General features: G+C 37.5%; 2 protein-coding genes across 2 annotated transcripts; one reads left to right on the forward strand and one right to left on the reverse strand.

The window, feature by feature from the left end:
• Nucleotides 1-756: 756 nt before the first annotated feature.
• On the reverse strand, nucleotides 757-5320 carry LOC114761720 (piRNA biogenesis protein EXD1). The gene is made up of 10 exons (XM_028951148.1): nucleotides 5167-5320; nucleotides 4679-4854; nucleotides 4061-4192; nucleotides 3887-3937; nucleotides 3285-3381; nucleotides 3094-3140; nucleotides 2461-2677; nucleotides 1750-1879; nucleotides 1616-1658; nucleotides 757-902 (listed from the first exon to the last, which is right to left on the reverse strand). Exons 1-10 carry the CDS (start codon nucleotides 5225-5227, stop codon nucleotides 828-830), a joined length of 1029 nt encoding a protein of 342 aa, XP_028806981.1. The 5' UTR covers nucleotides 5228-5320; the 3' UTR covers nucleotides 757-827.
• A 3543-nt stretch (nucleotides 5321-8863) lies between these two features.
• On the forward strand, nucleotides 8864-14089 carry LOC114761718 (protein EARLY FLOWERING 3-like). The gene is made up of 4 exons (XM_028951146.1): nucleotides 8864-9627; nucleotides 10262-11127; nucleotides 12783-12834; nucleotides 12981-14089. Exons 1-4 carry the CDS (start codon nucleotides 9433-9435, stop codon nucleotides 13998-14000), a joined length of 2133 nt encoding a protein of 710 aa, XP_028806979.1. The 5' UTR covers nucleotides 8864-9432; the 3' UTR covers nucleotides 14001-14089.
• The last annotated feature ends 878 nt before the right edge of the window (nucleotides 14090-14967 follow it).

Below are 14967 nucleotides of genomic sequence, written 5' to 3' on the forward strand. Positions count from 1 at the left end.
TAATCAGATGTAAACATACATGATTGCAAACTTTATATAATTGTTAGGCTTATTCTCATGGACCAAATACCCTTTATTCATTCATAAATTGATTTTGCAAATAGTTCGAAATCAAAATATTCTTATTTGACCTTTAATCTTAATTTTTAAATATAACCTTTCCCTGGTGAACCATTTTAACGGGCCACAGATATGATCAGTTGGGATTATTTTGAGTTTTATGTTGGACGCCCCAGGCGAACTACTCTTTTTTGGCCAGAGAACCCAGGCGAACTACTTGAATACAGGTTTTCATATCATTATTACGTCAAATTAACTTTTTTTTTTGGTCAAACCCTGTTTAATTAGATGATCATATAAATGTCTTTCGAAATTGAAATGTGTCATGTTATAAATAAACCATCACATGCTTATAATATTTTTGATCGAATAAATCAAACCGTAAGAAGATAAGAAATTTCAAATATTTTTTTTCCAAAATACTTCGAATATAGAAGGATAGAGAGAGGATAAAAGAAGAAAGGCACAAGTGAAAATGAATGCGGATGTGGTGAGAAAAGAATAGCGAGACTTCTATCACCTGCCCAAACCTTGTATACGGCTTTTAAGCCGTTATCGAAGAGCCTCTCTGAGATATGTCATTCGTTAAGTTGTAAACCGAAGTGTAAGTTTTTCAGACTCAATCACAGACCCCGAACCTGGTTCTAATTTTTTAGTCATACCCGACACCCCACCCCACTCCAACTATTGGTAGAATTTATATGCTCAAAAAGACTCCAACTTATTTAATATGTTCCGTCCAAACAGAAGCATCGTTTTTTTCTTCCCTACACATCCAACATTCTACCCCTTAACATGGCCTCTGCTTTCCTCACCTGCTTCACTGGTCCGATGATAAAAACCTGCACAAATAGACATGGACAGTCATAATAGACGAGTAGTTCTTCAGCGCAAAATGTTCTCTCTCTCTCTTTTTTTTTGGGGGGGGGGTCAAAAAAGTGGGATAATACCACAGCCACAAGAGAAGATCATAATAAGTTCACAACCATAAAAGACACTTCAGAATAACCAACTTTAGATATTTTCCAAGAAATCCAAATAACACTGTTAGCATACTTCCATGAAATAAAATCAGCTGCGAGTCTTCACCACCGCCATACGTAAAAACAAAAATCCCAACATCATTGAGCCCTCTTTTTGCAAATAAGGTCAGAAATGCAATAAAGTGGTGAATATTAAGCATTGATTAAAGAGACAACAAGAGCAAGAAGTTGAGTACTAAGATGTATGGTCATGCATGAAAAGATAACAAAAATATATATATATATATATTTATAAAGAAAACTTGGCACGGTATCTGTTGAGAAAAAATAGCAAAGAATTGTTCGAGGTGGTTTGAAAGTGTAAAAAGAAGGCCGATAAAGGCACTAAGAAAGAAAGTTAGGTGAATGGTTGTTAAGGTAGAAATGTGCCATGTGATCCATGCAACTGATTCTAAGGATAAAGCTTGTTGTTTACAAATTTCAAGATTACACCTCATGACGACTAATATGTAACAAATCAATATCGTGTCAGAAATTATGCCAATTACATGGCATGGAAATTCAATTCTAACCTTGTCAGGTGGCCCCTTCGCACCTCCAATGAGAATTTCCGCACTGAACCACCAAATGCATTTAAAAGTTAAAACCAACAAGAGTGCTTCTTAAAAACTATTATTTACTGGAAGGAGGGAAACAGAATATTTACTTGCAGGACTCCTTAATTGACAAAATTGTCGCCCCTTTTCTCCCAATAACACGTCCCATCTTTCCCTTGGGAACATCAAGGACCGAAAGGATTTCTTCCTCAGGAGCATCTCCATCCACTGTCAACTTATCTAATAAATAAGCGCATGAATTAGTAATTATTAACATAACTGTACACTCCGTCATTTATTTCAGTCACATCTATCAACTTGCTAGTTATAGCAGCTTAAATAAGAGAGCCAAAAATCATATACTTTCTGGACTCAGCGGCTTAAATCTTAAAAACATAGCAGACAAAATTTAGCTAAAACAAAAACCTATTCTTCCTGAATCTAGAAGAGTCATCTGTAATAAATGGATCTACAAAAAGGCAAATTTTCCACCAAGTAATTGCAACCTAAATGGAGTTCATGATTCAGACCTTATTTCATTTTCAGTGGCAACCAACCAGAGGATTGAAAATACTCACCATTTTTGTGGCAAATTTCAGCACATTAGACTCCTTAGTCATAACAATTAGGCTTAAACTTGAAAACACCATAACCTTCAAATTATACCATTACCTGGCCAAAGATCACCAGTGACAAATAATATTTCAAACTAAAAATCCTAGTGGGAAAAAAATCTGTAAGCATTTGGAGGCAATTAGCACTATAGTTTGTCTATTTGGAGATACAGTTCCAAATTATAGAACAAGGAATTAAATTTATACCTGGAATAGGAGGTAGAGAAGGCCAGTCCACATAATCATTGGCATTGACACAAAAGCATCGGCAATAGAGGGCACCACGAACTGCAAGATACCATAGCGACCGTTCATTTAATTTCTCCATCATCCGGTGATAAATGTAGAGAAGAAAGCGGACATCATCAGCAGCTGCACGGACCATTAATTCAGATAATGGCCTGTATGTCCAAAACTTGGGGTCCTGATATAAAATTAAAGAAACAATGTAAATAGATGACATCATGATAGATTGAAACGTAGACATCAGTCACACATTCTTTTTAAATGACGTGAACAGAAAAATCATTATAAAAAATAGATTATAAAGGTGAAGTTTCCAGTCAGGAAAATCGGGAAATTGCATGATTAAGATTGTTAGTGTTTACTGCTTTTTACATGTGCTTCAATAATTCCCAGCATTCCTCAATCACAGGTCACAGCATAGTACTATATGCTGTATATATGTTGTATCAAATCAAACCTTAGTGATAACATCACATGAAGAAATCAAACATATGACCTGCCCCAATATCAATGTTACACCACCAATTTCAAGGAACAAAATTGAGCTGCCATCGTATCTTTTTCTGAATACATAAGAATGTGGTTAAAACCAACCTGACGAAGTAGGATGCGAACTTCTTCTTTCTCAACATATGATATACCTACATTTCAAACCGTAAAAGTGAGTATGACAGGAGTAAGCAAAAGACTCAAAGGAACCTACAGGATTATTAATAATCTGCACCTAACTTAAATTGGTAAGTAAAATAAACTCCCTAACAGAAAGATAAACTTCTAACAGATACCACAATAATACGGATTTGCAAGGAGGCCAACAAATGAAATGTAGTCATCTGGCAATCTCTTCCGTCCTTCTTGCTCCTCTATCAGTGAATAAGCAATCTGAAACAAAGCAAAAGGTAAAATAAGAATTAACTCAAGGAGCAAAAGATCAATAGTTTGAAACATCACCATATTAGATGTTAGGGCAAGAAACTTAGCTCGGCCCAGTAATATTAACAATATGGAGATGGAGGGAAATCACAGAGAGAGAGAGAGACTTATTATACTTCCATAAAAAATTCATTTTCTCTCTCCTGTCTTGCGTTTTTTGGAAATACAAACGTAATGTTAAGGGAGGGAGAAGTCAAGAAGTTCAACTTCAAGTTCAAGAGAAAAATGTAGTTGTAACCAGCCGATTTAGTAGAATTAGAACAGTATTCTTCTCACAACAGCCATTAGCTGAGATCAGAAAGCCCCTCCTCCCCATAGGCACAGAACCATTCCTAAAATTTTCCAGAGTCCTTACAATATGAAATTTGTGCAACAATGGAGGTAATAGAGTTCTTTGACTCAATAATGGACCCAAAAATGGGAGAAAAATTGGCTTGTTAATAACAAGGCTTACCTGGGTATCCACCACATTGTTCAACTTGATTCCGAACTGAAAATACAATGCCTAGGAAACAAGAACATGTCTATTAAATCTTCAGATTGTCAAGTAGAGTAGGAATGCTAACATGGCAGGATAAATCTATCAACATTCATAACTTACAATGAAGTAATAAAATAAATCAGATACCTCACTGTCTCGTTTGCAATCATGAATCACTTTTGTTATGTAACTAGACTCAAGTGCAGGCTTGCAGGCTTTGATAAGCGTCTCTCCCCCTTCGATTGCATCAACCAGGTATATAGCATCCGGAAATGCAAGCTGCAGGAACATGAAAACTTAGTAGGTAACACGGAAATAAGATGAGAACTCATCGAGAGTCCTGACTACAAAAATACAAAAAGACTGGATGTAGAAAGAGAAGGTTACAAATTACAAGATTATATAGAACAAAAAACAATGACCGTCTCAAACAATAAGATGCAAGTTGAGAAGCATGAAAGTGCTGCACCTAGGAATTAATAATACATCCTTGATATAACCTTCTTAATAGTGTCGCCGTTAACAGAAGCATGTAATGTGATATTTATAAGCGGTAATTAGTATTATATCACCATATTTGAAGCCAAACATTTTTATAGCTGCTTTCTGTCTCGACTAAACAAGAAAAGTGCACTTAGGTTATTTCCATTCACATAAGTCTCTCCTACATAATTAGATATTATAACATTAACATTAACATCCGACTCCAGTACATATAACGCAAGCTCTCTCGTCAAGCTTACGGAGCAAGCAAGTATAGCGCACCTGCATTATACATAGAGCCCCATAGCGACACAAGTCGACACCCTCACAATCGAAACCAATGACGAGTTGCTTTTGGGGTGAGGGTTGGAGGAATTCAACTGGAAGTTGAGATGCCCTGGTGACAATATGAATTGGAACCGGAGTAGAACGATCTTCATGAACCAGAAGCTTGTTACCTGAGTTGCCATTGAAATTCCAAACAAGTCAGTGCGATTCAACGGCAGAGTTCCAATTAGGTTCTATAGAACAGCAGATTACGATTCAAGGAAACACGCTATCAACTAGTAAAGAGCTTATTCCACATTATCTTTAGGGGGAAAAAACAGCCGATGAAGCTGTAGAAGACTGAGGAAATCGATGTTGTAAACCGATCAACGTTATCAAAACATGTTCAACCTAGAAATTTGAAGGAAAAAAATAACAGAGGAAAAGTGAAATGAAGAGTGAATTGAGAAAAGAGACGGAAGAGAAGGAAAATGAGAGAGTACCAGGCTGAGAGGCAGAGGGCAGAGGAACATCTGTCTGATATGACGGAGGAGAAGAAGCCATGTGATCGGAGCATCCAAGCACATCACTCTTTTCTCACCACCCTAACGCCTTTTTATTCATCCCCCTTTCCCTCTTTCGGTTTCGGTTCTTCCTTCCCCACTCTTCCTGAAACAGGCGCATTTTTATTCTTCCATTTTTACCCTTTTCATCACTTGCGCCAGAAACATGTATTCATCATCAATATGCTGTATATTATAAAATTAATGTATACTAAAAATATTGGCCAGATTTTAGATTTCTGTTTACTGTTTTCAAACTCTTCAAAGTGAATCTTAGGCTTTTTTTATATTATTGTGTTTAATATCAGCAAAAACATACCGATAACCTCCTAACTTCTTTCTGGTAATAATGCTCTATTCAGTTTTTAATATAAGATATTTTTAATGACTTCACAAGTAAATAAAAAAATCAGTTAGCAATAGTTTTTCTCTTTTTGACCAAACAGTTAGAAATAGTTTTTTATCGGGAGAATAATAAAACATTATCATACTACCTTTTAATACTACCTTTCAATTAAAATGAATATTATTGAATTACATTTGGCTTATTTCTTACATAATCAAAAGATGTCTTTTAGGAATTGGAAAGAGTATTTTGTTTAAGCTTCTTAAAAAGAAAGCATTGGAAAAGTCTTTACAGTGGGCAAACTAAACTGAAGGCGTCAAACCGCCGTTCACGATGGTCTCACGCTGGCTTGACGCCGGCCCGCGGGCTGTCGAAAGCTAAGTATGCTTGGAATATGCAGTTAGGCATTAATCATCCCAGTCGCCCCCTAATGGGCCTAATGGGCTCGGTTGTATATTTTTTGAAGAGTCAGATAGAACAGGACTTTGTAATATTCGGGTTTCATCCCCTGCAAGGCTGTAACCCACCAACCCTCCATGTCCCCACACACAAAGAGAAAAAAACATCTACCCTCCGTGAGCCGACTAAATTTGTTCCTAATCTAATCAGAATCCATCTTTAGGCTATTATTTAAATTAATCGACTTGATTGAATGATTAAAAAAAATTGTTTAGGATGTTGTCAAAAGACTGTTTAGAATAAATTATTTTTTATTCTGTTCAATATGAAATTTTATCTTCTCTTAGACATGACCATGATTCATTTTTTTCTATTTAAATCTATTATTTATTATTTTCAACCATCACACCATGTCATTTAATCGCAACCTGATCACCTGCCATTATCACATTATTATTTTTCCAAGTAACAATTACTGCCGTTATGACCGTCTGTGTTTATATGCTAGCTCGTTGCCCTCAAACTGTGCTGGCCGTGACGACCATTTGACGTTTTTGTTGCACAAATTTGCTTCCGTTGGAGACAGCAGAAAGGAAGAAAAAAGGAAAAGGAAGAAAGAGGATCACTGTCAATGCGCATTTGATGAGGTTTTGTCTTGGAGTCTTGCCGGCTGTCATGCCTATATTGGATTGGATTAGTAGCCTACTAAAATGATCAACACCCGGTCTCAGTTATTTTCGTTTTTAATAAATAATAGTTTACTGAATGTGTCAGCATCAATCGTGAGCCATTGATGACATCCTCCTTCTCATCCCCCGTGCTAGTGTATTGTGGGAGACAGTTCATCATGATACTAGTATTACCACTTTTCTTACGCCAAATCACCATCACCAATATAAAATATAACTGTGATGGTAAAGCTGACTTGCTTTTTTAATTTTTCGCCCAACACGTCAATTATCAAACGATCACCTACTTACCCAGCTGGCTTTAAAAACACGAAACAATATGATAGTTCATGATAAATCTCGTTGTTCGTTTTCCATGTACGTTTAAATAAATAAACAAACATATTCTTACATATTATATAAATTTTGGAAAATAAGTAACATGAGATACACTACAATTTTTTTCATGTATATGCGTATTTTTATTGGAGACGATTTTATTTGAGGCATTATAAAACACTAAATGCGTGCAAATAATTTTTTTTATATTAAATAAAAAGGTTGGATTTTTGTTTGGACTTGTTTAAAATGTTGATTGGAGCTTTTAAGAGCAGCTTGTCCATCGTGTTTTGCATAATACAAGATAAATATGTAAGTGGAGTTTTGTCTCAAAATACACAAAAGTGATTATAATATGGTTATTAAAATAAGAGCTAGATAACTAATTTGAGTATATTAAAAAAATTAGTTATATTAGTTATTTTTTGTAAAAAAAATTAAATTAGTTGTTTGTAATAAATAAATATTAATTTTTTAAAAATTTCTTATCAATTTTGTGCATTGAAATTATCTTTTCACAAAACTTCTTAATATTTGTAATTATGAAATTATTTGAGAACAAAATGGAAAAATATTAGAAACAAAATATATTAAAATCTTAGGGCTAACTATAAGCAAACTGGGTTGAAGTGATTTGTAGACTTTCTTCCTAATAATAATTAATTTGCAGAAATTTAGGGAGTGTTTGGATACCCTGAAAAGTGCTTCTCAGAAGCATTTTTTCGCAAATTGAGATAAACTTCTCTACATATTTACCTCGTAGACTGTGAAATCACTTTTGAAACCATAGTTTGGTTTCTATCCCAACACTCCCTTAATCAATAGCCAAACAAAAGAACCAAAAGTTCTATCATTCTTTTTTCCCGGAAAAACTTTTTATTATTCTTAAAAAATATATGTTCTACTATTTTATTTTCCATATGACATCAAAGAATCAAAGGAACGGCAGTGATTAGTTAATACTGCGATTGATGACGAATGCAGATTTCATCGAATCTCGCTTTTTCTTTGTGCCCTTCACTCTGTCTGTCATTTTGATCCCTTGATGGAACTCACCCACTATCACTCAATAACTGAACGGCACGTGTACCGCCTGCTGCGCCACCAACCAATCCGCGGGAGCCACATCACCCCCCATTACGCCTTACCTACACCAATCCACAAGCTAGTAAATTCCACTGAGGACGCACACCAGGGAAAACCAAAATGTGATTCGCTAGTCATAGTTACCTTTCTGTCTCTTTTACCCTTTGTCAAAAAAGTCACACGGATCCTTTTCACTCGAAAAAAGTCACACGGATTACTTATGCTTTTTAATCTAACCTTTATTTGATTTAATAGTATATATCTGATAATTTAAATTTAATTTAAATGATTCAAGTTTTATTTTTACTTTTTAATCATTATTCTTAATTTTTATATAAAATAAAGCATATTTACTTTTTTAGAATTTATACATTATGATGGATTTATGGCAAAGAAAAGAACTCGGAGATCAAAATTTAAAAGATGCAGAAAAAAATACGAAGAGGAAGAAGAAGACTGTTAAATGTCTACGAGGAAAAAAGAAAAAGAAAATTCCTATTTCTCGGTCGCAGGCACAAGGTCAAGGACCGAGAGGATGAGGGGTCCACTAATAAAAAATTAGAATTAGAAAATAAAAAAGTGAAAAGTATTGAAGGGAAAGTGCCAAAGAGGGGATGTGATTATCATCCAGAAGCAAATAAAAAGAATTGAACACCAAATCAAGATGACTAATTTACTGCAAAAAGGCATTTCTAGCTCCATCCAGGAAAGGCCCACAAGTCCGCACTTTCGCTATTTCCCTTTTCGCAGATCAGATGATGATAGTCTGAGGAATCCCTGAATCAGCCACATACTTCTTCCCTTTTCTTCGCGAATTTCTTCTCTCCCACTATTCTCTCCCTCTATCCCCGGTCTACTCCTTTTTTTTTTTTTAAATCTTTCTACTGAGTCCAGTAATTTTGCGGCTTTCTCAACATCTGCTCTGACCAGCTCGACTTTGTTCCTCTACAATCGCTTAATTTTACCCAAGGACAGCAGCAGAGTTAGGCGTCGGAGTCTGACTTCTGATTTGTCTTCCGAGTTGGGACCTACTATAACCATCCGGGCAATTTTTGAGATTCTTTTGGGTGAACAGATCAGTTTGGAGCTATTGCTTGCGAGATTCATTTTTCACAGACCCACGCGATACCCAGTTGAGCAGAAGTGATCATCTTGTCGAGAACTGGAGCTGATTTCATATAGCTTTCATAAATTTTGTGTCCGCAACGTAGTAGTTTGCTTCGAGTTGCGCGATTTAGAAATTGCTTTGTTATTTGGGTTTAATTATATTGGGCGTCTGTATGTGGATGACTGGTTTGGAGGTCATGCCGTCTTTGCGTGATACCTTCTTTACATAGAAGGCGCTTTGTTACAACATTAAGAGTGAGGATGAAGCGAGGGAAAGATGATGAGAAGTTCACGGGGCCAATGTTCCCGAGACTCCACGTCAATGATACGGAGAAGGGAGGGCCAAGAGCACCTCCTAGGAATAAGATGGCCCTCTATGAATTGCTCAGTATTCCGTCTCAGAGGTTCAACGCACATGGTGATGGTAATACAGTTCCCCCAGCATCTTCAAGCCAGGTATATATTAGATTTTGGCTTTTTGTCTACATTCCTTACTGCTTCTATTCTTCTTCGTTTTTTGAACTCATACCTGCTCTTCAGCACTTAGCCTTTAGCAAACTCTTCTGCTGTATTTGATTTGTTTGCATGACCATTCGCAACCAAAAGAAGTCCTCAAAAAGGGCGCCGGCGGCGACAAACTCATCTGTAGTTGGAGAATTAATTAATGGGGAAATGCATTTTTCAACAGGAATACTATTGCTCCGTATAGATTGGCGTGGCGTGAACTTTTTCAATAAATTATTTTATAGTTAACTGATATCTTAGGACGTTAGTTATATCCTTAGGGAAGTTCGTCTACCTTCGATCGAGTGAAACCAGAGCTTACTGAAGGATCGCTTCTAGTCTGCTCTGTTCCTGGATGACTGTGTTGGTTTATATGTATGCTTTTTCTGAGAAGGCATGTAATTTTTGTGCTTGCCTAGTTTTTTCTGGTGTAAGAACGTTAGTATAATTTTACCTTACCTGATACGTATTTTTGAATTTGGATGCTCTTCCGGGAAGTACGTAGTTTTCATAGTTTGCTGCTTTATGTGGATTGATTGAGAAATATATATTTCTCTTTCTGAATTTGGGAGAAACATGGTTGCAGGGGACTTGTCCGGACAGAAGTCATGCCTTTCCAGTTCATTTACCTCCCCAAACACCTACTTATCGAGCTAGAAAGAATATTTCTCATCAGTCTGATGGGGCAAATCTGAATACTTCGTTTGCACAATTTGAACAGAGAAAAGAGGCAGATGAAGATGACTTCAGGGTTCCTGTGTATGTTCATTTGAGGAGTGTTAACTCTAATGATAAAACTCAGAAGAGTTTTAGTGGGAATGAAATCACCCCCATGGGCTCTAGGCATTTTGCTTCTTCAGTGGATGTGCAAAACAATTGTGACAAAGACTTGAAAAAAATTGGCTCGCCTCATGTCAATGTGAGACGGGATTTGAGGAGCACTGACCACGAAGGGCTTCCAAAAGTAAGCCCAAGTAGAGACCAGGCAAAATCTGTCAGATCCACATCAAAAGGAGAAAATAATGACAGTCTGGTGAAGCAAGCCAAGTCGACTCCAAATCAAGACTGTCCTTTGGCAAGTCTTAGCAGATTACATCGAGGAGATGCTTGCATACAGCCAGAATGTGGAGCTGAGTCAAAATCCAATGACTCTGGACATGGTGAGGGTCTTGTTGAATCAGCAAGGGATACAGAGACAGGAAGTGTCCCCTTACCAAGAGGCTGCTTTCATTCTACAGCAGATAAAAATGGTCCAATGGAGGCTAGCAATAACATCGAATATCATGATACCACGACTGGTGGTCCACTACAGAATGGCCATATAGAAAGAAGTGAAAGTTTTTCCAAGACCTCCATGGTAGATGATTTGTCAAGTATGAAAATTTCTCCAGATGATGTTGTAGAAATAATAGGTCAGAAACGTTTCTGGAAAGCAAGAAGAGCGATAGTCTAGTAAGTCCCCCTGGGTCAGCAGCCTATGTTTCTGTAGTTCTTGTTCTCTCTTTTTAATTACCTGAGTGGTAGACCCTTTTATGTGCTTTTGCCTTATAAAATGTGTTTGTTGCTGATTTTACTGGCTGTCATAGTTTTTGGATGGCAAAATTCATTTGCCCCCTTAAATCTTGTGACAAGTGAAAAGGTATGCGAAAGGGGAGAAAAATATCCTTGAGTTTCTATTCATGAAAGTTTGCCCATCGATTGATTAGCTTTATTGCGCATGTAATAATGACATATCCTCTCCCTTCTTTCATCTTCTTATGGACCTGTTTGCATGGTATATGAGGTCTCAATTTGAAAATCTGAAAAAAATTTCCCTTGGAGAGAAGGTGGGATTGAAAAAAGGCGGGACTTTCGCTGTTTACAAACTACCACATTTCTATTGCTGGGATTTTTTTTTTTTCCCCCCTTGTTCTTGTGCTGCTATAGATGCAGACTTCTTAATGCATCTCTAATTGATAATGATGTTAGGGATGTGGATTTGATATTACTCTTGAAATTTTCAATTCAGGATTTTTGTATTTTGCTTTGAGGATAGGAAATATTGATAGTATCGGGGGTCCCTTCTGACTCGGTGTTTTTGCATATTCAAAATCCTTACTAATGTTTTAATGGTGGGTAGTGGATCATCTTACAGCAGGGCTTAATATTGTACTGTGTTGAAGGGTTACCCCTTGACGGAAGATCATCTCATGATTTCCAGTCCTCTAGCATCTGGTGTCTGGCTATATTCCTGTCTTGGTTTTCTCTTGCTTAGTTCAACATGTTACCACTGGGGCAAGTATCTTTATGCTGCACTGAAGGCTTGGACTAAGAAGGGGACCAAGAAATGCAGGATGATAGCTAGGAGTGTGGTAGGGACGCTTGGAGGGTAAATGGTGAATAGTTGTTAGATATCATGGTGATGAATAGTGTTTTATATATACAGTTTCATGGATTTGCTGTGTATAAAGAGACATTTTAGGATGGAAATTTTCCTTCTCACAGTACTAACGTTAGCTTGTTTAGACGCCCTGCTATCTGTGGTTTTATATCAAATAGACATCTTTCATGTGACTTTATGCATGTACTCCCCCCTCGATGAAAGAGAAAGTTATAAAGTTCTACGAAGTTTTCCTGGTTAGTTGATTGTATTGACAATGCTGGATGCATCTACAATTGTATGCCTCAATGTTATTAGGTAGAGTCTGGACTTGATTCTGAAGCAGATATGATTAAGCTGTACTAGTATCCCTTATAAACGTAATTCGCTGTTACAAGCTTTCTTTTATCTGGCCTTCCATGTGAGTAATTCCATTTTAAACATGATTGTTTAAGGGCATATTTATGTCTAGTCAGTGCTTGTTACATTCATTCTTCTTGTAAGAGTCACGTTAAGATCTCTATGAAGAATGGTGATAGGATGTGTTGTAGACTGGAAGAAATCCCGTATGAACAGGTAGCAACTGATATGGGTGACTGTGTATTGGTGGCTTTTGGGTTGTATCTTGTTCTCTTCAACATGACAATATATAGTTCCAGATGCTGCATTATTGACTTATTTTGATACCATGCATCTCAAAACTTGTATGGTGCACTTTTCTTGATCCAACTCCTGTTTCTCTCTACAGTCAACAGAGGGTGTTTGCAGTTCAAGTGTTTGAGTTGCACAGACTGATAAAGGTAATGTTTTCTCTGACGCCAATGTGGCTAGTGCTTTATCCAAAATCAGAAGCATGTTCGCTTTTCTTTAACATGCACACGTGCACATGGACACAAACATCAAGTCTTAGTCTGTTCATGTAGCTTAAGTCTTCTTACGTAAACAGGTCCAAAAGTTGATTGCCGGGTCACCAGATCTTCTGCTTGAAGATGGTGCTTTTCTGGGAAAATCTCCGCCCAAGGGATCTGCTCCCAAGAAACTTTCACTTGAATATGTTCTAAAACCTCAGCAACAAAGTCTTAAGGGCAAAGATGATTCTGTAAAGCTAAACCATAAACTGGAGTGTTCTGCAGAGAATGCAGTTGGAAAGACATCTGTTTCATCTGTGAAAAATGGGAGCCACCTTTCAAATTACACCCCTTTTTCAGGGAATCCACACCAGGCAAACGTAACTCCTGACAGTAAAATGGGTCCCTGGTATTTCCATCAGTCACCTGGACGTCAGTGGTTGATTCCTGTTATGTCTCCTACTGAGGGTCTTGTCTACAAGCCATATCCTGGACCGGGATTCGGGGGAGTGGCTTGCCAAGGATTTGGGCCTTTTGGCCCAACTCCCTCAGGAGGTGATTTTATGAATCCTGTCTATGGTGTCCCTGCTTCTAATCATGGAATTGGGGTTCCGCCAGACGCTCCTCTATCTAGTTATGCTTACTGCCCTCCTTATGGCATGCCGGTTATGAATCCAACGATGTCAAGGTCAGCTGCTGAACAGATGAACCTTTTTGCAGCACCAGGTTCTAATGGTCATTTATCTGGAGAGGGAGCGGACTTTAACACTCATAATAACCAAGGCTCTTATAATTTTCCAGTTCAGAGAAATGAGAGCATGTCGAATGTCATGAAAATTCAGGCACCCAAGGGTAGTGAGTTCCAAAGAAGCACAGCAAGTAGTCCAGGTGGGCTGGCACAAGGAATAAGCACGGGTCAAAACTCAGAAGGAATTGATGCACTTTCGCCTTTCCCTATGGCTCCGGTGGTTGCAGAAGGAGCCCCTCAATCTCTCGAGACCAGACAACAAACTCGAGTAATTAAAGTCGTGCCTCATAATCCGAGATCTGCAACGGAATCAGCGGTTAGAATTTTCCGATCAATACAAGAAGAGAGAAAACAGTACGATTCGGTCTAGTGCTATTCATTGGGTTGGACAAGTTCCTGTGCCACTTTTTGGACGATGACAATGTTGTCATTGGTAACGGGTTATTCTATCTTTTAAAAATCTTCTTTGGTTTTGACCTGATTGCAGTATAATTGTATGTAAAATATATATGGAATGTCAAAACGTATCCGTCAGAACTCACATGTGGTACGAGTCTCTGTTGTTTCCATGTATATTTATTCGTAGCGCCCTGGAGATGGATTCGACCACCCCACGGAGCAGAGGGACTCCATTAGGTGATTTGTGTTTGTTTTGCTGCAGTGGGAGAGAAAGTGGCTCAATATCCTGCTACTTATTGAATTCACCGTGACTAGGTGGGGATCACGTTCTATTCATTTGCAGTGGTAGCATTCATTTGAATTTGTCTGTAATCATTAGATATGCAAGTGAAAGGGTAAGACACTTGCGTGAGTCGTGTAAAAAATCCATGCTTTGAGTTAAAATAATGAGATTATTTTGTGTATTAAGTGGTAGCTACATTAAAAAAATTTTCCGTTCAGAACTTCTGAGTTAAAGGTCCTTAGGGAGCCGGCTCCCCCTTGTAAGAGAGATCAACTTCACACTATTTCTTGTTAATTTGTAATGCATGGATGCCTGAACATGAAAAGTTGCAGGAAATAATTTCGGAAACCAGGGATAATCTTGTTATGTGCTTGGATTTTGTTTTTCCGGCCGAGGAAGAGATCTTTGGATTTATTTTTTTGGGGGCAAAGGAGAGATCATTTATTAATTTATTAATTTCAAGGCGGCAATACAAAGTCCAAACTGGGGAAAGACCACCAACAGAGCAAATGAAAAGCGATCAATTATTTTTTACGAGAACAACTACATTCGTGTTTCGCTATATGTACATCCCAAGTTAATCACGTATGCCGTGACGACGGTTAAAACCCTCACCCGTATATTTAATAGGGTCGTATAATGCCATCATGACATC

This window comes from Neltuma alba, unplaced genomic scaffold (assembly GCF_004799145.2).
Source record: "Neltuma alba isolate B1F8T4 unplaced genomic scaffold, ASM479914v2 tig00011131_pilon, whole genome shotgun sequence".
NCBI lineage: Eukaryota > Viridiplantae > Streptophyta > Magnoliopsida > Fabales > Fabaceae > Neltuma > Neltuma alba.

Bases quoted from the DNA above. Each gene is read 5' to 3' on its own strand.
- LOC114761718 (XM_028951146.1), top strand. From the start codon at position 9,433: ATGAAGCGAGGGAAAGATGATGAGAAGTTCACGGGGCCAATGTTCCCG. The intron at 9,628-10,261 runs GTATATATTAGA...ACATGGTTGCAG, and splicing joins CCCCAGCATCTTCAAGCCAG to GGGACTTGTCCGGACAGAAG. The intron at 12,835-12,980 runs GTAATGTTTTCT...TTACGTAAACAG, and splicing joins AGTTGCACAGACTGATAAAG to GTCCAAAAGTTGATTGCCGG.
- LOC114761720 (XM_028951148.1), bottom strand. From the start codon at position 5,227: ATGGCTTCTTCTCCTCCGTCATATCAGACAGATGTTCCTCTGCCCTCT. The intron at 4,193-4,678 runs GTGCGCTATACT...ATGTTCCTGCAG, and splicing joins GGGCTCTATGTATAATGCAG to CTTGCATTTCCGGATGCTAT. The intron at 3,141-3,284 runs GTATCTGTTAGA...TTTGAAATGTAG, and splicing joins TGCAAATCCGTATTATTGTG to GTATATCATATGTTGAGAAA.